This window comes from Globicephala melas, chromosome 21 (genome assembly GCF_963455315.2).
Source record: "Globicephala melas chromosome 21, mGloMel1.2, whole genome shotgun sequence".
NCBI classification, from domain to species: domain Eukaryota; kingdom Metazoa; phylum Chordata; class Mammalia; order Artiodactyla; family Delphinidae; genus Globicephala; species Globicephala melas.
Genome location: NC_083334.1, coordinates 29,362,688 through 29,389,213, shown reverse-complemented (window position 1 = coordinate 29,389,213; position 26,526 = coordinate 29,362,688). Strand labels below are relative to the sequence as shown.

General features: G+C 45.9%; 2 protein-coding genes across 3 annotated transcripts in view; one reads left to right on the top strand and one right to left on the bottom strand.

The window, feature by feature from the left end:
* BAG4 (BAG cochaperone 4) overlaps positions 1 to 6,116 on the bottom strand; it is a 34,714-nt gene extending 28,598 nt beyond the window's left edge. For both annotated transcript variants that reach the window (XM_030833289.2, XM_030833300.3), the window contains exon 1: positions 5,792 to 6,116. In XM_030833289.2, the coding sequence (XP_030689149.1) occupies positions 5,792 to 6,061 (270 nt within the window). In that variant the 5' untranslated portion in view covers positions 6,062 to 6,116. The remainder of the gene's footprint in view (positions 1 to 5,791) is intronic.
* An 85-nt stretch (positions 6,117 to 6,201) lies between these two features.
* Positions 6,202 to 18,868, top strand: LSM1 (LSM1 homolog, mRNA degradation associated). The gene is made up of 4 exons (XM_030833315.2): positions 6,202 to 6,653; positions 10,497 to 10,565; positions 11,933 to 12,048; positions 15,433 to 18,868. Exons 1-4 carry the CDS (start codon positions 6,608 to 6,610, stop codon positions 15,601 to 15,603), a joined length of 402 nt encoding a protein of 133 aa, XP_030689175.1. The 5' UTR covers positions 6,202 to 6,607; the 3' UTR covers positions 15,604 to 18,868.
* Positions 18,869 to 26,526: the final 7,658 nt, after the last annotated feature.

Sequence of the window (26,526 nt, the reverse complement as noted above, 5' to 3'; positions counted from 1 at the left end):
GGAATGTCAGTAGTGCTGGTACTACCAAATATCCATTTACAAGTTTGTTTATATGTTTTGTAAGAATTAGACAAAAAAAATTATTAGAAAAATACATGACAAATTATTTTTATAGCGATATATTCCAAAATCACTAAAAAACACTTTACGCTCCTGTACTGTCCATCATCACAAATTTCTCAGCTTTAACCTCATTTGGGTCTCTTCCGTGCTTCCCTACAGTGCCTCCTTTCCCCCAGCACCTGCTTCAACATTTACCATATCAAGCTCCCAGTGTATCCCATCCCAGTTCCTTTACCCTCAGATGACCTAGCCTCGTTCTTCATCAACAAGGACATCAAGAGCCAGGAACTCCTCCAATGCCCCTCTCCTACAACTCAAAGCTTCCTTTCTCCCCCTCTAGCTGTGGAAGGGGTTTCTCAGCTCTTCCTCACTTCTTAATCCACTTCTCCCCAAGCCATATTCCATCCTTTTGTTAGTATCCTTTTTCTCAATCTACTAGCTTACTCTCATCAATTAAGTCTATCTGGTCTATTGTGTCATTCAAAGCTTGTGTTTCCTTATTTATTTTCTGTATGGATGATCTATTGGTGTTAAGTGGGGTGTTAAAGTCCCCCACTATTATTTTGTTACTGTTGATTTCTGCTTACAAACATCCTCAAGCCACCTCATCCTAAAAATTCTTCCTTCAATCCTGGTTCCCAGTCAAGTGACCACCTTCTCATTTACTAACAGTTTACACCACTTCTCTTGCCATCCAAACCCCCCATTCATTACTTAAATACTGTTTTAAACTCCCACCACTAAAATCAATGATACCTCTTTAATTGCCAATCCAACTGCTTCTCTCCGGTCCTCATATCACTCACCTGCAAAATAACTGTGGCCTCGCTTGGTCTGTATCACATGACGTTCTGATTTTCCTTCTATCCAAGTATTCTCGCTCAGTGTCTTCTGGGTCCTCTCTCTCTCTCACCCATCCTAGATCTCAAAGCTCTCCAATGGCAGCATAACCTGGTTCGGTAATTCACGTATGCTTCCATTTGATGACTCTCAAATCACTGTCTCCAAGCCCTGTCTCCCTCCTGAGCCCCACATCTATTGTTTTGTTCCCAGACAACAACTCCTCAACACCACAGACTCTAAAATTGGACATCAAAAAACCACAAAACAAAAACAGAAAATCACAGACGTCTCTCTAATCAATCACATACATTGCATCAAGAGCTTGGCTCTCAGTAACCACCGTCACTAACTGGCTTTCAGCAGAAATGAAATAAAGGCAGTACATAAACACTTGGCAAGTCTTTGTATTTTTTTTTAAGCTCCTCTATTAACCAATCACTAGTTCTTTTGGTACAAAACTAAACCAGGGCTTCGCTGGTGGCGCAGTGGTTAAGAATCCGCCTGTCAATGCAGGAGACACGGGTTCGAGCCCTGCTCCAGGAAGATCCTACATGCCGCGGAGCAGCTAAGCCCTTGCGCCACAACTACTGAGCCTGTGCTCTAGAGCCCGTGAGCCACAACTACTGAGCCCATGTGCCACAACTACTGAAGCCCACGTGCCTAGAGCCCGTGCTCCGCAACAAGAGAAGCCACCGCAATGAGAAGCTTGTGCACCGCAACGAAGAGTAGCCACCGCTCACCACAACTAGAGAAAGCCCGCGTGCAGCAACAAACACCCAACGCAGCCAAAAATAAAATAAATAAATAAATTTATATATATAAAAAACTAAACCATACATATCTTCCCATAAAAACCTGTTCCTCTTCTTTGTCATTCCTATGAAATCTTTAATCCTATGAAATACTAAAAATTCAGAATTACCTTCTGTTTCTCCTGCAACCCTCACTTGCAGTTGATACACACCTTTGAAAATTTTTTGAGGGACTTCTCTGGTGGCGCAGTGGGTAAGACTCTGCACTCGCAATTCAGGGGGCCAGGGTTCAATCTCTGGTCAGGGAACTAGATCCCACATGCATGCTGCAACTAAGAGTTCGCATGCCACAACTAAGGAGCTCACATGCTGCAACTAAGGAGCTGGCGAGCTGCAACTAAGGAGCCCACCTGCCACAACCAAGACCTGGTGCAGCCAAATAAATTTAAAACAAAAAAGAAAAAAGAAAATGTCTTTCGAATCTATGTAACTTGGTTTTTTAAAATATGTTTTTCAATTATTTTTTTTTATTTATTTATTTATTTATTTTTGGCTGTGTTGGGTCTTCGCTGCTGCACACAGGCTTTCTCTAGTTGCAGCGAGCGGGGGCTACTTTTCGTTGTGGTGCCCAGGCTTCTCATTGCAGTGGCTTCTCTTGTTGCAGAGCATGGGCTCTAGGCACGTGTGCTCAGTAGTTGCGGTGTACAGGCTTAGTTGCTCTGCGGCATGTGGGATCTTCCCGGACCCGGGATCAAACCCGTGTCCCCTGCATTGGCAGGTGGATTCCTAACCACTGCACCACCAGGGAAGTCCCCTATGTAACTTGTTTTGAAACACATCCAAAAAATAAGATAGATACATGTGATAAACATAATAAGTGCTAACCATAGAATCTAGGTGGTGGATATATTGGTTTTCACATACAATTTCAACTTTTCTAGATGTTTGAGAATTTTTATAATAAAATGTTGAAAATAAACCTGTCTACATTCAGGCATTGTTGAAACACATGCCCTTTTTGTTTCTTTTCTGACCTAATTGGGAGCCTAACTAAGCTGTCTCCCCAAACCCTCCCACTGTAGCTGTCCTCCAAGATGGCTCCCAAAGACCCCTGCCTCCTGCATTCACACGCATGTGAAGTGGCCTCCCACACTGTACTGGGGCTGGTCTCCACGACCAGTAGTATACGGCAGAAGTGATGGTGGATCACTTCCGAGCTTAGGTTAGAAGAGACTGCAGCTTCCAGCTTGCATCTCAGCACTCTCTCAGATGACCCGTTCTGGGGGAACACGTAAATCCCCCAGGGATCTGGTTAAAATGCACATTCTGATTCGGCAGGTCTGGGGCAGAGCCTGAGATACAGCATTTCCAACAAGCTCCTAGGTGATGCGTATGCTGCTAGTGTAGGAATCAAACTGCAGTGCTGCAAGTATAGCTAACAAGGTAAGAAAAGAAAGAACACAGGGAGAGGTTCTCCGTTTTTTCCCCTGCAATATTTAAATAGGTTAATATAAAGTCAAGCCTTTGTAGTGGTTCAGTGCAACATCATCTCAATACATTCAATTCTGCCGAGCAATGCTTCTCAAACATGAACGTGCATATGAATCACCTAAGGATCTCATTAAACTGCAGCAGCAGTAAGTCTGGAGCAGGAGAGATTTTGCATTTCTAACAAACCCCCAAGTGACACTGAAGCTTCTGGTCCACGGCCCACACTTTTTAAGGAGTAAGGTTTTATTTTTTTTTTTTAATATTTATTTATTTGGATGTGCCAGGTCTTAGTTGCAGCACGTGGGAGCTTTTAGTTGCAGCACATGGGATCTAGTTCCCTGACCAGGGATTGAACCCAGGTCCCTGCATTGGGAGCGTGGAGTCTTAGCCCTGGACCATCAGGGAGTTCCAAGAGTAAGGTTTTAAAAGGCTGCTATACCTTTTTTTTTAAGTCTGACATGTTTTATTATATAAATATGTAAAATTTACATGGCAAAAACCACAATAAAGTCAAAAGATAACGAATTTAGAAAAAAAATTTGCAACACGTGTGACAACATGTTTATCTTTTTTATTAGTTTCCTATTGCTGCATAAGAAATTATCATCCAGGGACTTCCCTGGTGGTCCAGTGGCTAAGACTCTGCGCTCCCAATGCAGGGGGCCGGATTTCGATCCCTTGTCAGGGAACGAGATCCCCCATGCCGCAACTAAAGATCCCACGTGCTGCAACTAAAACCCGATGCAGCCAAATAAATAAATAAATAAATATTTAAAATGTAAAAAAACCTATCATCCAACACTTTTCAAGTTTCAGAAACGTCACCCTGAAAGACAGACTCTTGAAATGGTTTACAAATGCCCATTACACATTCCAGCTTTAAACCCAATCCCTCCAGCACCATCACCCACCCTGTGTGCACACCTGTACTCAACCAATACCTGACAACTCCCTGCACAATGTTAAGATCTTAACTTCTCTAACCTTAACCTGAAAACACACTTTTGTTTTGATGACATAGCAAGCCCGGACAGTCGTCAGTTCAGCAGTCCTTCCCCTTTCCCTTCAAGTGAGCCTCGGTCTAGTTTGCCTACCCATACGCTAAGCATTTCATCTTTCTACTCTGTCATGGGGCTGAAGTCCCACGGCTACTTATTCCACATTTAGACAGAAATTATGGACCTTTCTTCACAATTAACCTCTCACTACATGTTTTTACTCATACAATTTTTAAAGATATACCATAAAACCCACCTTTTAAAGTGTACAATTCAATGGTCTTTAGTATATTCAGAGTTGTGCAATCATCATCATCACTAATTCCAGAATATTTTCATCTTCCCCAAAGGAAACCCCATACCTTTTATCTATCTTCCCCAATGTCCCCAGGCCCCCAGCCCCTGGCAATGACAAATCTTTGTCTCTACAGATTTGCCTATTCTGGACATTTCATATAAATGGAATCATACAGTATTTGGCCTTTGTGACTGTCTTCGTTCATGTAGCATATTTTCAAGGTGCATCCATTTGTAGAATGTCTCAGTACTTCATTCCCTTCTATGGCTAAACAATTTCATTGTATGAATATACCATATTTTATCAGTTCTTCAGTTGATGAGCATTTGGGATATTTCCCTTTTTGGCTATGATGAATAACGCTGCTATGGACATGCGTGTGCAAGTTTTCATGTGGACGTGTTTTCAGTTCTCTTGGGTGTATACCTGGGAGCAGACTTGCTGAGTAATATCCTAGCAGTATGCTTAACGTTTTGAGCAACTGCCAAAACCATTGAACCATTTTACATTCCCACCAGCAATGTTTAGAAATTTCATTATCACATTTTCAACCAATGAGGATGTTATAATTCCCGAAGCAAAGGAGACGTATGCCCCCACCGTATAACGATAATTCTCTACGAAGAATATTGCATTAACAAAACAGAAGTATATTTCTGGCACGACGACACAGAATAAAATTTTAAAGGTCCGAATATACTGAGTAAGCGAGTTAACCTTTCACAGCCAGCAGTTCTTTCACCGTAAAGTAGGAACGCTGTGATGACACGTTGCAGTCACCGTTAAGATGAAATAAAACAATCCAAGTAAAGGTGCTTTCCTACACTGATTATCCGTGATCCAATGCGGGGCAGAGCTTTAGGGGCAAAGGGCTAAATGCCCAGTTCCCTCTCCTTCCCTCACGTTCCTTCCCAGCGGGAGGGGTTGCTGAGTGACGGAGGAGGCTGCAGCCACCTCTCTCCTCGGGGAGAGCCGACCTGACGAGCCACGCAGGAAAAATTGTTAGGACTCGAAAAGCAAGAGCCGGGCCACACCAGCCCAACCTCGTCCCCAGGCAAGAGATTCGCAGCCTGCTACTCAGCTTCGCAGGTCAGCGCAGGATCTTCTTTCCTCCTTTCATGGTAAGACATTTATTATGGTTGAAGCAGAAGACGAGGGGCAAAGAGAACACAAGCAAACCACCCCCCCACCCGCGATCTTAGTCTCTGTCTCTCCAAAGACCCCCTAAGGAAAACACAGGGAACACGATTCATTACAAACTCTTGGAGGTGTATCAATCCCAATGGCCCTCACCCCCCAAAGACTACCCTGTCGGACCCCCCTGGGACAGATGGCGCAAAGCTTACCTGGTGGCCTCCTCCAGCCCGACCCGGCTCCGACCAGGCGCCTCCAGAGGGATAGTAGCCATCGCCTCCTCCGCCTTCTCCCGTCCAGGTGGTCTCAGCCGGGCCGCCCCCGCGCACTCGCCAGGAAATGGGAGGCTGGGGGGGTTCGGGGCGGGGAGGATATATGGGCGGAGGTGGGTGCACGGGCACATCTCCACCCCCAGGCCCGTAGTAGCGCCCATAAGACGGACCGTCACTGGGGCCGTAGCCCGAGCGCCTCAAGGCCGACATCGGCTCCACTGCCCCCGGGCGCTTCCCGCCCCCCAAGGCCGGCCCATTGCGCAGGCGCCTGCGGGGGAGCGCGACTGGACCGCAGGGAAGGGGTGGTCGGCCGGCAACAGCCAATCCCAGGCCGGGTCCCGCCCCCTCAGCTTCCGCGTCCTGAGAGAGGAAGGACGGAGGTCCGTGGCTCTGGGGTCTGGGAAGCAGGAAAGCGAGGGGCGGCACCGTGTTCCTTTAAAAGGGAGAACACTTTTCCCCACTGTCTATCCAATCTAGATTCCTCTTCCCCTCTTATCAGGGTTGCGGAAAGCATATCCCAGGACCGCGCTACGGCCCCGCCTCTTCTTGAGGACGGGCACGTGATGCCGGAAGTGGGTGGGGGTAATATGGTGGCGTTTCCGGCAGGCCCCGGCTACTGAAAGCCGGGGCGAGGAGTTGGTCCGGGTCCGGATTCCTGTCCCGGTCCCGCCGAGGCGGCGACTGCGATAGGAGGAAGGACGTGTTGGACGCGCTGGCCCACCGCCACTATACATTGCAGCCTTATCTCAACTCAAAATGAACTATATGCCCGGCACCGCCAGCCTCATCGAGGACATCGACAGTGAGTAGTTCGTCTCCGAGTGAAGTCTGGGGTGAGACCCTTCTTCCCAGGAGGGTGCCTCTTAGGAGGGAGCTCATAGAATGAGTCTGGGCTGGGGGCGGTGTGTTTTTAGTAAGGTTCTGGACGTCCGGCGTTAGCATCTTCCACAGGATGCAGGAGCCACGGGACACACCGTTTGCCCACCTCCTAGCCTGCTCCCTGTATCCTGTCTCTCGCAGCCTTCACCGACCCCCGGGCAAGCTGTAGAATTCACTTCTGCTTTTCAGGGATGCGGCTGCTGAGGCCCAAGTGTGAAAGTTGGCCGCCTCCCCGGTGCATCATCTCCCACCTGCGGCATTTCGAAGTACCAGGTGGTTACTGGTGGATGAATGAGAATTCTTAGAGAAAGGATTCTTCAAGAAACGAAAAGAGTAATACAACAGCAGTTGGACTTAATTAGCACTAAACATAGGATTTATGCTGTGTGGCCGTTTGCAATCTTTTACCGTTGAGGGTATTTAGACTTCAGGGTTATGGTAATGGAGACCACTGCCGGACCACGTATTGCTTTTTCCAGAAAGACTTGAGTCACTCACTTCAAACTTACTTTTTTCTTCTGTTAGACAGTTTTCTCTCGCATTTATTAAGAGCTCCCTTATTCCTAGTCACTGTCCTGAAGAGGAGCTCACTTCTGTACAGTTGTCTTTCCTTTTTCCAAACTCTCATCTGTGAATTATTCCTTAAACATTTTTAAAGTCTCAATCGTGTGATCTGTCTCATTAACTTGTAATTGCTGCAAAACGGTTTACACACAGTTCCAAACAAGTTACAGGAATCTCAACAGTTACTATGTATGTAAATTAAAGAGTGAGTTTATGATTAAGTTCTCTTCCTGTCGTTTGAAATCACTTTTTAGATCCAAATTAGTGATTTTGCTATTGAAGGGAAATGTAGGTTGGACCAAAGTCATGTATGAATAACCACTGTACAAGCCTGTCTGTAATGGGTGATGTAATCCTCAGTCTTAGTTATCTGAGGATGCCCTTTTGCCCTCACCTCTCTTGTTATGTATCTGAATTATTTGAGGCCCCTAACACATCCTGCCATTCTACTAAAAATAATTGCTTTTCTCAAGCCTCTAACCCCTTTTGTGCAGATTCCAAGCTCCTCCTTTACTGAAAGATTTGAAACCATTTCATATGCACTCTTCACTGTGACATTCAGACACTCTCCTCTCCTCAGTCTTTCTGTATTTTCACCCATCCTCTCATTTGAATAGGAAGTATTCCTCCCTTTCAGTTTGTGTCTTATTTCTCTTTCCTTCCACTGCTTCTGGAACCTTCTTCCATTAATATCCTGTTGCTCTCATATCCTCTCTCGCTCCCGCTCTGAATCCTCCCCTTCATGTATGTTCTTGTCTGTCGAATTTTTTCTCAGTTGTGTTTCACCATCAAATTCCTATCCCTTTTTTCACATCTTTACCCCCAAACCTCTTGAGTAGTCTCCCATTTTAACTCTACTTCCTGACCACCTGCAATAGACCACCTACCTCTATTACCCCTGCAATCTGATTTCTTTTGTCAACACACTACTGAAACTGCAGTCTTAAAGACACCTTCTGATGCACTTCTCCGAGCTCTTCCGTCTCCTCTGCAACACTGTGATAACGTTACCACGGGATTCTTCATTTTCTTGATTTCTCCAACACTGGTACTTGATTTTCTTACCTCTGCAACCGTTATTGTTCCCTAAAATAGATGGACACTTAGGTCCCATCTTTGGCTTGCTTCTTTCTTTAAATCTCTAGGAGGACTTATTCAAAACCTGCTGCGATCCTGATTTCTTTGGCCAGTCTTACATCTCCAGTTGCCAGTTGACATTTCTACATAGGTGTCCTGATACCACTTCAGAATCACTACAGCTAATCACCTTCCACTGAGCTTGCTTCTTTTACTCCCAGCTCTTGGTAAATGGTCCTCCCTGACATGATGACTCAGAATTCCTACATCTTCTTTAACTCATCTCTTCAGCACCCCACTCTCTCACACATACCCACATATACAAACACACTTGGCTGACAAATCCCATCCCTTATAACTGCAGTGTCTTGGTCCTCCCATCCTGTCCCTTCCCATCTCTCCCCTGGTTCAGGTCTCTTCTTCATGTCTCAGACTCTGGGTCTAGCCTCAAAACCGTTCTCTCTTTTCTGCCAGTTTAATCTTCAGAGTTTTCTTGTTCCCTGTGAAGTCACATCCAGACTCAGCCTCTGCTCCCAGGACTTCTCTGACTTCATCTCCTGTTATTTCCCTTCACACCCTCAACTTTTCGCCAGACATTTGGATACATAGCTCTTTTTTCTTCTGCCTCAATTACAGATTTCCCTCCTCTTCCCTTTCCCTGTCACTCTTCCTATGGCCAAAAATGTCCAACTCAGATACCTGCTCCAGCTAGATACAGTTTCTCTCAGTCTCACATAATTAAGATTTGCTCTCTTGTGGTGCTTAATTATAGACCCAGAAAGCCTATAAATTCCTTCAGGAAAGAATCACTGTCTTGTTCCTCTGTTCTGCATCTAGAAAGTACTTTATCTGTGGCATTAAGGAACAAATGAATGACTTTGGCTACCTATTCTAGTGACGGGCTGACTATCATTCTTCAGTGTCAGCTCAGGGTCACCTCTTCAGAGAGCTTTTCCCTAGCCACCCTCTCTTCAGTAGCTTCTTCCCCTCTTTTTCTCATTCTGCTATCTTGTTTATTATTCCGCTAGACTACGCGCTATAGGGCATTTTTAAAAATTTGTTTGACTTTCTCCACCAGGAATATAAGTTCCATAAGGTTGGTGACTCTAAATGTTATTCTGTACCGCAGCGGTCCCTAACCTTTTTGGCGCCAGGGACCGGTCTCACGGAAGACAGTTTTTCCACGGACTGGGTGGCGGGGCGGGGGACAGCTCAGGCGGCAATGCGAGCTGTGGGGAGCCATGGGGAGCGGCAGATGCAGCTTCGCTCACTTGCCCACCTCTCACCTGCTGTGCGGCCCCGGTTCCTAACGGGCCTCGGACAACAGTCCACAGCCCAGGGGTTGGGGACCCCTGCTCTACTCTATATCTAGGCCCCAGAACAGCACATAGCTCTCCATAAATTTTATTGAACTTTTGCTCTAGTTTTATTATCAGTGTCCTCATTCTCCATGTCTGAGGTATTTTTTTTATTTAAAACCTTCCCTGATTCCAGAGTTTGAAATAGCAGCTCTCCATCTCGGTTGAGGGGAAAATAATTCTTGAATTAAGATCATAAAGATCACCTAGATTCAATTTCCAAATTTGCAGGTATGGAAACTGACATGACACTGAGAGGGTTTAACTGTCAAGCATCAGCATCTAGAACCAGTCGGTCAGGCCCCCTGACTACGTGCCCAGTCCTTCCCCACTCTGCCGCCTCCTCAGATTCTTCCATCACCAGTCTTCTCATCTAAACACCGTGCTGCCGGGGTCATCCCTCTAATTCCTCAGTGAACTCTGCCTTAAATACACTGGAAGAAGTAGTAGAGCTTAATCTGCTATGAACTTTGTTTTTGTTGTTACCCTGTAAACTCACAGGCTAATGGACTTCTCATTGCAGTGGCTTCTCTTGTTGCAGAGCACGAGCTGTAGGCACATGGGCTTCAGTAGTTGTGGCTCGCGGGCTCTAGAGCACAGGCTCAGTAGTTGTGGCGTACGGGCTTAGTTGCTCCGCGGCATGTGGGATCTTCCTGGACCAGGGCTAGAACCCGTGTCCCCTGCACTGGCAGGCGGATTCTTAACCACTGCACCACCAGGCAAGTCCCAACAGTGCATTTTTTAAAGATCTTTTTTCCTCTCCCCAGAAAAGCACTTGGTCCTGCTTCGAGATGGAAGGACGCTTATAGGCTTTTTAAGAAGCATTGATCAATTTGGTACGTATTAGTCACGGACTTCTCCTGTACTCTGGATAATAAGAGCTGCCCACTGTATTTTTGTGTTGTTTCATATCGAAGTTTGTCTGCAACTTTTTTCACGTGTCTGGCATAATAGAATATTGGTTTGAATCATTACATCGTTTTCTAAATTACAATTAGGTGGTTCAAAAGCTTGTGTTTACAAGCTTGTATTTCTAAAACTGGTTTTCACTAGAACATGCGCTGACAGTGTTTTGGACTATTTTTTATTTTCCCCATTAGAGGGAGCCAGATGATAGAAATAAACTCAGTCCACTGAAAAAGCTGCTCATTTGTACATTGGCTTGGGTGCGACTACTCTTCAAAGCAGTTCCTGCCCTGAAGGTAATCCCTCCCTGTCCAATGAAAAGTGGGTCAGAGGCCTTTGCTGAAGCTTTTTAGGGACCCCCAACATTAAGCTCAGGATTTTATACCTTGGGATACATTAGACTCAAGGTCTTGGTCTTGGTTTTGCCTCCTGCATTTTTCTAAAGAGACCTTATATTTGCTTCTGTCTTAAGGAACTTCTCAGTTCATATCAGCATTTGCTGGACATCTGCATAGGTCAGTGGCTTTGGGCCTGAGGAAAAACAACATAATTGAAACACATGTAAGAATTATAGACGATAAGAGCACAGATACCGCATTTCTTCACGTAAGACAAACAGCACCAATTGGAAGAGGAAAATGAATTATTCTTCACAGATTGTGGTTCTAAACCTTAAGTCAAATTCATCAGACTACATGAGGGAAAAGTGGTAAATAGTGGCTTTACTCTCACATTACCAGATTATGGTTATCTGACCGAGGGAAAAAATAGGTTACCGTTATATCGTAATCCATGAGTACCTACATTGGGTTAAATGAATCCTAAGTACTGAAACAAAGTTAAATCTTCGGTAAATCATCACACACACATACCCACGCAACATAGAAAAACGTTTTCCTTCCAAATAAACCCAGAGTTTTAATTTCTGCAGTTGTTTGGGCTTTAGAGTTTTCCAAGTGCCCTGTCATTTATATTTTCTTATAGCCATGTTGATATTAGCAACTAACTCATAAGGAATTTAATTTTCTTCATTTATTTCCACCATCCTCCTTATTAGTGCAACATAATCCCAAATACTCTCTCAGTTTGCAGTTGTTTAAAAGTCTCCTAAGTGGTTTGTCTCAATGTAATAGGAAGAGATTGTTTGAAATTTTAGCTTTTTCCAGAACTAGAAAGTTTGAAAGTCATGTACAGCTAAATCTTTTCTACTCAAAATAACTGACTAATTGAGTAATGGACCTTTACCTATAAAGTAATTTGAACTAAATATCTTTGTTTCTTCCCTGTACACTTATAGCTAACTTAGTGCTACATCAGACTGTGGAGCGTATTCATGTGGGCAAAAAATACGGTGATATTCCTCGAGGGATTTTTGTGGTCAGAGGAGAAAATGTGGTCCTACTAGGAGAAATAGTAAGTGAAAACTGTTAAGCTGCTATGGCTCTTGATAATCATGCCAGTTAGGTTTCTTTTTTGTCTTTTCAAGAAGGAAAAAATATATTTTCCACCTTCACCCAGCTTCTCAAGGGAAACCACCCAATTAGCTTAGGAAAGCTACATTGTAAAAGGAAAGCTACAGAGAGCAATTAACTTTGTTTCAGTGCCTCCTGGCATTTTAAAGATTTTGATCCCATTAGCAGCAAAATACCATTGATTTTTACCTGATACCATAAAAAATACTGTCCTACATGGGAATTCCCTGGCAGTCCAGTGGTTAGTACTCCCGATCTCACTGCCAAGGGCCCGGGTTCAATCCCTGGTCGGGGAACTAAGATCCCACAAGCCACACGGAGCAGCCATAGATATATATATATAAAAATATATATATGTAAATACTGTCCCACACAAATGTGTTCGTTAGTATGTTGTTATTGTATCTCTAATAGCAGAAAATTGAAGCTTGATATCTAACAGGAGAAGAATAATTCAATGAAATGTGGCTTGTTAACACTGGAATATTTTGCAGTCATTTAAACAATTGTTTACAAATGGTTTTTCATGACATAAAGGTTATTAGTGGTGTTTGGGGGAAAGACACACTGCATATACAGTGCGATATCTATGTTTTTTAAAGCGGGGAGGGGAAAGAATGGCTGCAGAAACAGCCTTTCTGTTAACTTTCCGAGGATGGGCTCAACTCCACTTGCATACTTAGCTCCCAGCCAAGGAGGAGAGGTACCTGTTATCTGTTGTCAGGAAAGCCAGCTGGCAGGTGAAAAATTAAATCCTCTAAAGTGGTGTTACTGTAGGTCTATATGTCTGTGTATGTGAACTATTAGAAAACTCTTCGCCCAAAATATATATTAGAAGTACTCAGACATTTTTAAAGAAAATAAAACTTGATTTCACATTTTACATGAGACACATTTACTTTAAAAGAAAAGTACTTTATTTAATACCTTTGACTCGATCCTCATGCTTCTGATTATTGGGTTTTCCAGGAAAATCAAACCTTGGTGTTTGCTTGATTTTATCTTTAAAGTTTTCAGTAAAGTTTCCCAATCCCTAGCCACATCTTAAATCACGTTTACAGGAGTCTTTGGAGTGAAGTAGTTTGGTCCGTAGCTGTTTTTAATGGTAGACCATTTGACAAAGTAAGGAAGTAATTTTGCCAGGGTCATGTTCGTTCAGAGACCTCATGTCGTTAACAGCTAGAAACAACTAATCGATACTGTCCAAGTATTGCTATGAAATAACTTTTTCTAATTTTAAAAATATAGTTGTGGTTGATATTTTTGGTTTCAGTGTATGTTTAAGCAGCGGGAATTGTCACCTCTTTGTTTTAAAGAGGAAATGTATTACTTTGCTGTGGGGGGAAAGATTTAAGTTAAAATATCCACGCATACTGTGCTTCAGTTGTACAGTAGTAAACACCACATCCATGCTTTCTGTGCCAGTTACATTGGCACAAACATGCCCCTGTGTAGATGTATGTGAAGAGAAGTGAACTTGTGTTTATTCTTGAAGCTTCATTGTTTCCTGGGAGCCCTTTTGAGGAGAAAAGTGCTCTTTTTTTTGTATGTTATGGTTTGGATGCTGCAGAATTCTTATAGTGGTACCACTAAAGAAATATGGTTCAGGAAATGCTTACATAGTTCTATGAATCGGTAGTCAGTTTGAAGACGTTATGAACCAATTCTAGGAAAACTCAAACCTAGAAGCCATTTGGATTCTGTAAACATTCAGTTGTTTGCAGAGTCCCTGGATTCTACCTCAAGGATGATGAGACACACAGCCTTAAGTAATAAGCTGATTGTTAGGAAACAGCATTATCATAACCACATGAAGAGCTCAGCACATAATATTGAAAAGCCCAAGAAGTAGTACACTAAGCCAAGAACATTATCTTCCCTCCTGCTGCCCATGGGTTGTGAGGGAAGATTACACTTGATAATATATATTTTGCTGGATGCAGTTAACTTTTGACCCAGGGCAGGGCTTGCTTATGTAATTTATGTGGCTTTCATTCTAACCTTTCTGGTGAGAGTCCTCCATCTGCTGTGTCACTGCCTGCGGGTCCCGAGGCCTTAGCAGCATCTGAAGATAAGTATCCAGTGGTCGGCTGGAACGTCTGGAGAGTTTGTGTATGTGTTGATGCCTTCCCAGAATTTTATAATTTAAAAGTCAGAGAGGAGGATGAGAAATAAGAATGCCCTGTCGGTATAGGCTTTCCATGTTACTAAAACACAGAGTGACACCTGTATACTCATCTTAAGGAGAGTGAACTGAGTCTGTAGATAGATAATTTTTTTGTTTTGTTTTGTTTTTTTGTGTGTTTTTGTTGTTGTTTTGCGGTACGCGGGCCTCTCACTGTTGTGGCCTCTCCCGTTGCGGAGCACAGGCTCCAGATGCGCAGGCTCAGTGGCCATGGCTCACGGGCCCAGCCGCTCCGCGACATGTGGGATCTTCCCGGACCGGGGCACGAACCCGTGTCCCCTGCATCGGCAGGCGGACTCTCAACCACTGCGCCACCAGGGAAGCCCTGTAGATAGATAATTTTATAGCAAGGTTCTGCATTATAAAATTGGTTATCAGATGTTTAGAAGGTGTTCAAAAATAAAAATATTAAGCATATTATGCCATATTAAGTGGGAAAAGTAGCCAATATTTGCGAGAAATACATTGGGGCCAAAATGGTATAGTAACCTAACTGGTCTGCTGAGGTTTTCTCTAGAAGACTTGTTGCCATGAAGGGGGAAGAAGTCCTGTGTTATAATGTAACAACTCCTGGTTAATGCGGCAGAGGGACAGTTTATTGCCTTTGGCCCGGGAAGGAGCCAGGACCGGCTGTGGCCTGGGGGGTGGGGGGGGCAGGTGGTGGTGCTACTTTGAATCAGTGTTCTCTACCTTCTTACTGAGCACAAACCCCCAGAAATTAGGCTGACTTTGATCATGTATAAATACAAAATTTATTTTAAGCCATCTTGACCTCAGTACCTTCTTTCTTGGATTCCCTGGGGCTGGGGAAATAACTGTAAGCAGCCCTAATTTTTTTTTTTTTTTAAGAGAAGGAGTACTTGTCTAATGTAGGACTTTACTTTGGATACACGAAAGCTTTGTTATACATGCCGATACTGATTCCCGTTAAACCACACTCACATGTGTTCTATAGGAGCATTGCCAGCCATTTCTTTGTCAAATTTATCTGTCCATAGGATATTTCTGCCCTATCTCAAGTACAAAAAATAACCCAAGCTGGATATAGGAATCCATTTAGGAACTGGTTTGCCTTTAGATCTATGATATTTTCTATTCTTGGTTATCAGGTGAAGTTTTCCAAACCTGCTTGTTTTGTAGGACTTAGAAAAGGAGAGTGACACACCCCTCCAGCAAGTGTCTATTGAAGAAATCCTAGAAGAACAGAGGGTGGAACAGCAGACCAAGCTGGAAGCTGAGAAGTTGAAAGTCCAGGCCCTGAAGGATCGAGGCCTGTCTATCCCTCGAGCAGATACTCTTGATGAGTATTAAGTCTTCTGCTCAGAGGCTGTAGCTCTTGGGGAGCAGGGGCTGTCACCAAACCAAGTGACACATTTGACGAGAGACTGCAGAGCTTTGAAAAGTCATTTTTATTTGGAATTCTTTCACATATGCAACATGAAGAAATTGTGCGTTTTGTTTCGGTTTTTTTAATAACAAAATCATTTAAAGAAACAGTGGCATGGACTCCTTTCACACGTCACTGTGGAGCCAGCAACTACTTCTTTATATTGCTCTTCTCCCCCCAAATTAATGGTTACAGGGAATATTCTTCATTTGCTTGTAAATAAAATATGAATCTCAAAATTGCAACGTTATTATTTCCCAAGTTTGAGTTGCCTTCAGTGAATAGTCATTAAATTTCTGCTCTCAAAGGTATAAGCAGTCCATACACACACATGCTGGGATCTCCCTTCTGTCACAATTCCAACCTACTAGTTACTTATGAAGGAATATTTTCATACCAGATATCCTGTGGGTCCTCCTTTCTCCCCTTGTCATGGTTTTTTTCTGATAAGAAAAACAAGTTTTCAGGCTTGAGGAGGGCTCTCTCCGTGAAGTTTTGCACTTACTGATTATAAGAGAAGCTGGTGTTTGTTTGAGAAGCAGCTGTTTGCTTCACCAACAGCTATCCCAGCTGCGTTCCCTTGAGATCCACATAACGACTTCTCTAAGTATTGTTAATTTCGTTAGGTTTTCTAGTCCTTTGGATTCAGTCTTGAGCCTCCTATGCTGTGATCAAAAAGCACAGATAAAATCGTGTTGCAGTGACTGATATATCTAGGTTATTCTCAGCCAAGCCAAGTGATGCCCCTTTTCTGGAATGATGTTGATCACACAGGAAGCGTAAGAGGCTGTACTTTCCGAAACCTGGACTCTGTTCTCTCTAGCACCTTGGGCTCAAGCAAGTCACTTTTCCTCCCTGATTCTCAGTTTTAACTGTAAAACTATTCCAGATACTTATTTTATAGTCTGTTGAGCAAAGACATTCTTTGCAGGGAAGATATTTATAGCCAATTCCTATGTTTGAGTTATTTTATAGTATTAAACATACCACATTTTATGAGCTCAGGTGTTTTTAAAACTGCGCCAAATGCAGACTTCTGAGCTATTCATCATTGGGTTGGTTTCAAGGTAGCTAATTTGTGAAGAACCGTCGCACTTAATGATTTATCTAGTGTGTTTCATCTCTAACCTTACTGTTGAATAGCCGGAATTTGTTATTAACTTCCCCACAAAGGGGAGACTTGTGGAAGAGGTGGCTAACTTTCACTACAAGAAGATGTTCTTTGAGAGTCAGCAGAATTACAGCATTCTGTAAGCATTCTGCTTTTTTCTGAGCACCACTGTTTCAGAATATCCGGCACCTTCAAGAGATTCGGATTCACTGTACTCGTCTTTTCAACCTCCTTCAAACAGAATTCCAAATGCAATCAAAAGAGTCATGATTCAAAGGAGAGAATTTCCACAGTAGTTCAGGAATTTCCAAGCCATAGCTGGGCTTCAGTTGTTACGCGTAATAACATATTGCCTTTAGACCTTTGTCACACAGGCAGCAGCAAAGAGAGCTGAAGCATGGAATGAGACTCCCTGCTTCCCTCCTGTTCTGTCTCCCTGCTGCTCAGAGCCTGCCCTCAGCTTTGCCCAGTCCAGGCTTTTTGCAGGTACTGAAATCGTGCTTTTTTCCTGGACCACTGCGGGTACTCCTCTACTGTTAATCAGGCTTCAGAATCAATCTCAGTTCTATACCTTTGTTTTGTCTTTAATAGTTTCTTCCAGTAGAGGTTCCCATGAGACCACTTTCAAGGAAAACAAACAAACAAGGAAGATCTACTGCAGCCCCTTTCCTGGCGATCTTTATTCTGATATAACTGGGTACAGCAGCCTCTCTCTCTCCCAGCTGTTCTTTTCCCCTTTCCTTGGCCCTTGACCTTACGTCACATGTTGTCGGCTGAATTTAAGCCACAGTATCTGCTCTCCCACCCTGCTCGGATAAACTCCCAACAGGCCCTGGATACTTAGCAGAACCAGATGCCCTCACGCTGCCATTGTGCAGGGCTTCTCAGGGATGCCACATCAGCATGAGCCCCAGGGGTATGACACAGATGTGATGGCTGGAGAGTGGCCTCAGTTTTGCTCACAGGAGTATGGGTGGCAGGTCAGGCAGAGCGAGGTGCAGACGGCAGACCGTGCAGGCCAGCAGGCAGAGCAGATGCAGCAGGCTCTGGACGAGGCCGGAATTTCCTGTTCTCTCTGCTTAGGACATACTTGTCCCAGATAACTGCAAGAATCCTTCCCTCACGACCTGTTTTAAATTGCACACCTCCCCCCTCCCCCCACCTATATCCTCGGCAGCTTTGCTTTTCACCAGAGCAAGTATCGCAATCCAACATAAGTTTCACTTCTTTACTGTCTGCTCCACTCCCCTACTAGAATGTAAACCCTTAAGGACAGAATTTTTGTCATGTTCACTCCTGTAGTCCCACATCTAGGATGATACCGGGCATATATCAAGTCTCAGTACATATTTTTGGGGTTGAAGGATGGGTTGATGGACAGATGGATGGATGGGGAATGCAGTGAATTCAGGCTGGTCAGATAAGATGCTTCAGAGACCAGTAATGCCTCAAAGGATGAGGACGGCAGGACTCACCGAGCATCCCGGAGTGGAGTGATTAGCAGAGATCCTTACACTGAACGTGGAGATGTTCTCTTACTGCCCTCACTGGAGACCACAGCCCCCCAGGCATGAAGAGTCTGGAGATGATTGGTGCGCCAACGTCTGGAAGAGCATCCCAGGGAAACGGGGTTGGGGGTGGGGGAGGACTTGTCAGGATTGCTGGAGGCAACAGATACTCTTCAGTCTGTGTTCCTCCCAACTGCAGTGTCCCACCTCCACCTTGCATATTACCCTTTTGGGGATAAAGAGCAAGAGACTGCTTCATGGGTGCCTGCTTTTGCCAGCGAAGCAGGTTTTGTATCTAGTTAAGTGACCCAAGACCTCCTAGCCTGAAAGAATTAGGAAACCCACCCTAGAAAATGGCACGTACCTACCTGTCCCAAAGCTCTGGGGCTGTCCACCCTGGTTCACACTCCCCTAGCTGTCTACTCCTCCAGCTCTGCCAGGGCTCCTTGGGAGCAGAAAATAAAATCAAGTCCTCTTTTTTTCTCATGTCTCACTTCACTGCTTTGCCTCTTCTCAACCTCCTATTTTGTACCTATTCTCCTTTAAAAAAAAAAAAAATTTTTTTTCCCCCTAACTTCAGACATTCAGCAGCGGTTGCTGCAGGACCCAGGGGTAGAAAATGGTCTCAAATGCTGCTGCTCTGGAAACACAGAGCATTGAGTGGTGTCAGAGCACCAGCCGGCCAGCAGCTAGAACCACAAGGAAGAGAGAGGGCCCAGTGCTGGCCGTATCCAAGGTCAGAAACCCAGATTGCCTGGGAATTCATCCCTAAGACCCAGTTTTATTGACGAATAAGTTTGCATACAGTAAAATTCACTCTTTTTAGTGTACAATTCTGTGAGTTTTAACAACTGCATATAGTTATATCACCATCACCCCTGCCCCTGTGAATTTAACTTCTCCCTCCTTCCCCAGCCCCTGGCAACCACTGATCTGTTTTCTGTCCCTACAGTTTGTGTTGGCAACTAATTCAAAATTTTCTAAAAATAGTGTGCGGGTCAAATAAAATATCTGGGAAGTTCAACTCAGCCCACCTGCCTTCAGTTTGCTCTTCTGGTTAGGCTATTACAGAAGACAGAGAGCTTTAACTGTGGCCCCTGCCAACGTCCCTGGCTCACCTGCTGGAAACAGGCAGACGAGGACAAGGGAACCAGTGTAAGGGGATAGCTGGGCATGCTGAGCATCACCCTGAGATTTGTCAGGCATGAGAGGCAAATATGGGCCCTGCTTTTCAGAGAGAAACAGGAGATTTTAAAACGTGAAGAGCACACAGGCGTAAAAAAGAATGAAATAATGCCATCTGCAGCTACATGGATGGACCTAAAGATTATCATACTAAGTGAAGTAAGCCAGACAAAGATAAATACCATATATCACTTATATGTGGAATCTAGAATATGACACAAATGAACTTATCTACGCAACAGAAACAAACTCAGAGACATAGAGGACAGACTTGTGGTTGCCAAGGGGGAGGCGGGTGGGAGAGGGATGGAGTGGGAGTTTGGGATTAGCAGATGCAAACTATTATACAGAGAATGGATAAACAACAAGGTCCTACTGTAGAGCACAGGGAACTATACTCAATATCCTGTGATAAACATAATGGAAAAGAATATGAAAAAGGATATATATGTATATGTATGTATAACTGAGTCACTTTGCTGTACAGCAGCAACTAACACAACACTGTAAATCAACTGTACTTCAATAAAAAAAAAAAAAAGGTGAAGAGCACAGGCTGTGCGTCCCGGTTTCTTCACTTCAGAGCTCTCCGAACTTGGTCCAGCGGCACCTCTCAGCTCCTTGTCTGTAAAATGGGGATCTAATAGCACCAGCTCTTTGGGTGGTGGTAAGGAGTGAGTGAACACGTGTGAAGAGCTTAGAGCCAGCCCTGGCTCAGGAGCGCTCCACGCCAGCCGTTATCATCTGCTGAGTCCCCCCAGACTCATGGGATGCCTTCCCTCCCCTCACTGAGCTTACACTTAGTCTCCTCTGTACAAATATGATAACAGGGCTTCCCTGGCGGTCCAGTGGTTAAGACTCCGTGCTTCCAGTGCAGGGGACGTGGGTTCGATCCCTGGATGAGGAAGTTCTGCATGCCACGTAGCACAGCCAAAAAAAAAAGAGTGATAACAGAACGGCAACCAACTCAAATTGAGGAATTAAGTGCTGGATTACATAAAATGTTCTCCAGGGTTCCCTGGTGGCGCAGTGGTTAAGAACCCGCCTGCCAATGCAGGCAACATGGGTTCGAGCCCTGGTCCGGGAAGATCCCACATGCCGCGGGGCAGCTAAGCCCGTGCGCCACAGCTACTGGGCCTGCACTCTAGAGCCCGCGAGCCACAACTACTGAAGCCCGCGTGCCTAGAGCCCGTGCTCTGCAACAAGAGAAGCCACCGCAATAAGAAGCCCACGCACCGCAACGGAGAGTAGCCCCCGCTCGCCGCAACTAGAGAAAGCCCACGCACAGCAACAAAGACCCAATGCAGCCAAAGATAAGTAAATAAAAATAAATGTATTAAAAAAAATATTCTGTGAAGGGAGGTAATCCATAATGACCTCAAGCCCAATGAGTTATACTTGCCTTAACTTTCTGCTGCCCTCTCACAATGTCCCCTTTGGGGGAAAACTCTTTAGGTATTAAATAAGCATATACTCTATAAGCAGGAAGGAAGAGCTGGAAGAAAATCAGTACTTATTGATAATCTACAAAGTGCCAGGCTCCATGCTTCCCAATCATTTACTAAACATTTATTCAGTATCTATTAATTATCTAGCCCTGTGCTAAGTGCTGGGGAATCAAGAATTTGGAAAGGATCCAAGTCCTCATGGCGTTTACAGGGCCTTACGGATGGAGCTCACAGACACGGAAAGGGGGGATCTACAGGTGCGGGGGCAGAGGGTCTACGGGAAATCTCTGTTCCTTCCTCTCAGTTTCTCTGTGAATCTAAAACAGCTCTTAAAACAGTCTTTTAAAAAAGGTGTGTGTGGGGAATGCCTAACAGTCTTATTGTTACTGTGATAAATGTCTGTCGGGGGGGGGGCCCAAAGGTATTGAATTCTAACTAAAGAGTAGGGGGACGGGGTGCCCAAAGGGAAGCCTTTCAGGGAGTAACGCTGTGAGCTGCCCTGAACGTTGAGGGCATCTCGGGAGCGCGCTGAGCTGGGCAAGATGAGAAGGGTGGCTAGGGGGAGACGCGAGGGCCCAGACACTGGCTGAGAAGTCGGGGCTTGGTCCTGGGGGCTCTTGATGTATTGTTACCTGATTCAAGCCTTATAACCACCCTGAGAGGATTACACAAAGAAAAAGAAAATGAAAAAGAAAACATACTCTATTTTATAGATGAGGAAGTTCAGACTGAAGTGAGGGGCTCCCAACCATAAAGTAAGTGGTGGGAGTGGGATGGGAAGTCTGTCTGAACTTGACCTCTGTGCTTTCTGCCCTCCAGTCCACAGCTTCCCCACACGCCCAAGGTCAAAGGCCGCTGGCGATGCCCAGTACTCACCTCCTCGGGGCCGGGCCACACCAGCTCCAGGTCCCCTCCTCAACTCCCGGCCTCTGCTTCCCGGGAACCTGCGGAGGAATCTTCCCATGCCCACCCAGCTGGCTCTGACCTCTGCCTCTCTCTCCAGCCTTGACTTCCCTCCGCGCCCTACGGACATTCCACAGCTGAGCACCCCTCAGATTTCCACCACCACCCCCCACCACCCACTCCATGCTCTACCTGGAGCGCCTGGCCCCCAGCCCCTCTCCCACCTGGCTGACTCCTTCCTAATCTGACTTCCCCCCAAGAAGCACTCCCTTTCTCCTCCTGTGTCGTCAGGTGCTCCCTCCTCTGTACTTCTGAACCTCCTCATCTGCCCTACAGCTCCCCATAGGGGGTCACATGGTTCGTTTTCCCCTGTAACTGTAGAGCTACACAGTGGACACTCATCAAAGGATTGTTGAGTGAATGAGTGGGGTCCTCCCTCCCCGGCCCTGGGTCTTCCTGTCCAGCACTCTGCACGGCCTGGGCCGCATCTCTTCCCTCCTGGCCTGCGGTGCCCTCTGGTCTCCACCCTTGGGGGCTCTGCCCTCATCCAAAAGCAAAGCCAGACACAGAGGACTTCCAGAACCAGAGGGAATTCCCAGACCTCTCTGCCTACCTTCCTGCTCAGAGGGACCGTGAGAGTTAACAAGGCGCTCAGCCTGCAAAGGCTGAGGAAGAGAACCTTGGCCCAGGAGGAGGTCACCAGCACCCCACACCCATCCCAGAGTCAGTGGCAGGCTCTGACATCAGCAGAAGCCTGTGCCCCGATCCAGCAGTCTCCCCATACCACCTCCTCCCCGTCACGACGGCCATAATTCTCCCCATGACAGCAGTGGCAGGGCCTTGAACGTGATCTGCCTGGCCTGTCCCATGGTAACCCCTCCCCTCCCCACCGAGAGGCACGTGTGCACGAGGGCGCACGTGGGCCAGGACGGAGGAGAAGCCTGGGGGGCGGCTGGCCTGCTGCCTACCCCCCCCACCCCCCACCCCCGAGCCGGGCCCTCCGACCTCTTTCCACACCGCTGGCTCGGGCTGGAGACAAACAAGAGGCCAAGGCTCTCCCTCTGGTGCCAGCTTCCCTGTGACTCTGAGAGGGCTGGAAACAAAGCCCACAGGCAGCGTTCCTAAGTCAGAGTCAGCTCCCCAGCTGCTCTCTGTAGAGAAGGAGCAGGAACCTGCCCTGAGCCGCCGCCGCGGGGAGCTGAGCACTGGGAGGGCAGGGGAACCAGCCCCAGAGAAGAGACAGCAAACATGCGCACGCCATGACACAAATCAGGACCGAGACAGCCCCCCTAGGGGGACCCACAGTAAGGGACAAGCCAGTTTCAGAAGGCTGGGTGGTTAAGGCCTCACAGCTCATGCGGGCGGCGGGCGCGGGGGCCCTGGAGGGCGGGCCAGGCCGCCAGGCAGCCACTGCTCTGAGCGGAGACCGGGACAGGCGTTTCTCCGGGTCACTGGCCGCATCCCACTGTGCCAGCACGGCCTGAAGGGGGCGTGTGGGACTCACCTGTTCCCTCTGGACACTAGGCACTCGGCCTGGCTCCAGGCAGGTCCTGTCCGTTTCGTCCTTTCTAGAGTGAGGGGGACAGCAAGAGCTGGTGGGGGCCCTTCCCTCCATCTCTGTGCAGTGGTGACAGGACACAGAACTCTCTCACCTGGGGGGCAGGCCCAGGCCCAGGGCCAAATTCAATGTGATTCTCTCGACCCCCGACCTTCTTGCCAGGTGAATCCAGCTCAGAAGCAACCTCAAGGTCAACCTTAAGAGGAAAAGATGTCATTGGAGACCAGCATGCAGACTGGAATGAGATCCCCCTCACTGGGCCTGGACTGGAGCGTGGGAACTGCAGAGGAGAGACTGGGCCTCTCGCGAGTCCCTGTTCAGACCACAGGGCCCCCCAAAGTGGACAGACTGGGCTGGGCACCCCAATACCCTGTCTTTTGAACCTTTCAGCTCATGCCAGGCCCTATGGCACAGCCTGGCCAGCCTAGGTTACTCGGGAAAGCGTGAAGAAGGGCGTGGGGCATGGCCAGGCCCAGGCCCCCTCTCTTTGTGTCTCCGGCCCCATTCTCCCCTCTGCTCTGTGAGCTGACAGGACTCAGCCCTGAGGTGTCATCCTTGCTCCAGAACTAACCCGAGACGGGAACTGACCCTAAACAGGGCTTTGGTAAAGGCTGTTGATAGAAACGGATGCATCAGTAATTGAACAGCTGAACACACGAAGTGTCGGGGGGCTGCAGGAGGAGCCGTGAAAAGATGGGCTGAAGGTTGTCGTCCCAGACCTGCCACCGACCAGCTGTGTGACCTTGAACAGCTCATTTCCACCGTAGTTGAAATGCACAATGTGAGAGCTGTGACTTTTCAGTTTTGTTTGGAGACTTACCAAGGACTGTAGCCCAGGAGCCAGCCTCCCAGCTCTGAGGAACTGCTCTGAAGCATGTGGGAGTTACGTGAAGAGGGTATGTGCAACCAAGCACATGTCTCAGGAGAAGGTTGCCGCTAGTCACAAGGAACAGGTATCTCATTTAATGATTTTAGTGCTTTATTAAGTAAGGGAAGATGCAAGAGTCCGGGTTCACAAAAGTTTTCTCCTGAAAATCTCTAACTACCTGAGGGCCAGTTCTGCCAGTTTTCCCAGAGCACGGTCTTCGCCCTGAAGTCCTTTTAGGGGTAACTATAGGTCAGCGACTGCAGGGGCTGTAGAACTGGATGGTGGGCAACATTCCTCAGTTGGCAGTACCCTCCCCTTGGTCATAGTTTTGACCAAGGTTTAGGGGGCATTTCATGACCAATTTGTCCCATGGCGCTAGGAAGGCTCATTCTTAGGTCTGGTGAGGATTTCGCTGATATAGGCCACTCAATGTGCTGTTACTGAACTAGGCCCATAATAGTCTTACTAGTCTGTTATAGTTTCTCTCTTACTGGAAACTACAGGAATAGTTTCCCTCTTACTGCTTCTTCCCATATCTAGGGTTACACTATTACAATCATTGATCTTATGTAGAACTATTTATCTGGTTAATCAAGTCGCCTAGTTGTCATTATTTTCATTGGAGGGTCCTTCTATATAGGTTGGAGAAAATCCTTTAAATGATATATTTTCTATCATCCTTTAAATGATATATATTTACAAATGATATATTTGTAATCTTGTTACAGGTCATGAGGCATCTGATCTTCATCCAAGGATTCCTGTGATAAGCTCCAGAAACAAACTTACAATGTCCTTTTAATAATTCAATTAAACTTCACAATAATGTAACAAGGAGCCAACAAAAGAAGTGAGCCCTGGGCAGTAAGTACAAACTTGGAAGACAATTGACAACGTTAGAACTTAATATCCACTAGAACTTTTTTTTTCTCTAAAATCACCTTCATTTCTACCAAATATAGCCCAATTAAGGCTAATTTGTTTGCAAAATAAACTTGGCCTGATTATTTACATAATGTGTAATTGATTATATAGGCTCTTTTAAATTGTTTTTCCTGGAACTTTTCATAAGGAATTTCAGATTGAACTTTTAAAAGGCCTCTCAAGTTGAGCCAGGAAAGCCATGCCAAGGGCTTGCCATTAGATTCCGCCACAATAACTATAGATTTGGGTGAATTCCTCTCTTCTCAAGGTCTCCAAAATACCTTGACATTCTTGCACCTGCCAGGAGTTGACCTTCCTTATTCACCTGATAAGGCTACTGGGAACCTGAAAGTTTCCACTTTCTGGAGGGATCAAGTAGAAAGAAAAGATAAATGTTTCAGTTCTGCTGACAAAGGTCTAATTTACCAAGCTGCTGTAAGTCATACTTAGCTTAAGGTTTCCTTATACCTAGAAAACAAAGATTAAAAGCCAGTAATACTTCTGACAAAAAGTCATAAAAATTATAACCATATTCATCAGTTATCATATATAACTAATTTTTTTTTAATAAATTTATTTATTTACTTTTGGCTGCGTTGGGTCTTCGTTGCTGTGCACCGGCTTTCTCTCGTTGCGGCGAGCGGGGGCTACTCTTCGTTGTGGTGCGCAGGCTTCTCATTGCGGTGGCTTCTCTTGTTGCGGAGAACGGGCTCTAGGCATGTGGGCTTCAGTAGTTGTGACACAAAGGCTCAGTAGTTGTGGCAGACGGGCTTAGTTGCTCTGCGGCATGTGGGATCTTCCCGGACCAGGGCTCAAACCCGTGTCCCCTGAATTGGCAGGCGGATTCTTAACCACTGCGCCACCAGGGAAGCCCTGTAACTAATCCTTGATCTTGATCCTTTAACAGTTTTATTAAGCCATCAGGGTTTCCACTAGAATTCTTTAATTTCTTACCCAGTTCAGTGGTTAGTTCCCAATTAAGTAAGTACTTGTAAGATAAGTTCCGCATGTATTTTACATCAATCTGGCTGGGGTGTTAGTCAGAGCTTGGCTTTCTGACACCCCTTAGTTGGCCTAATTGAGGAAAGACATTTGGCCAGCCTCACACCTAGTCACTCAGTCCAGACCATTCAGTGTCTTTCTGGAGGCAGAACTGGACGGGGGGGGCACTCCCCCAGTATCTTTCTACTGGGCGTCAGGTACCTGTTATACACCACCAAATAAAACTCAGGATTATCAACCAATTATTGGGAGATCTGAGAACCAGGAGAAACTCACCCAAATTCGTCTGGACTCGCTGAGGAGGTGGATGGGAATAAAAGGCCCTTGCTGCTACCAAGGT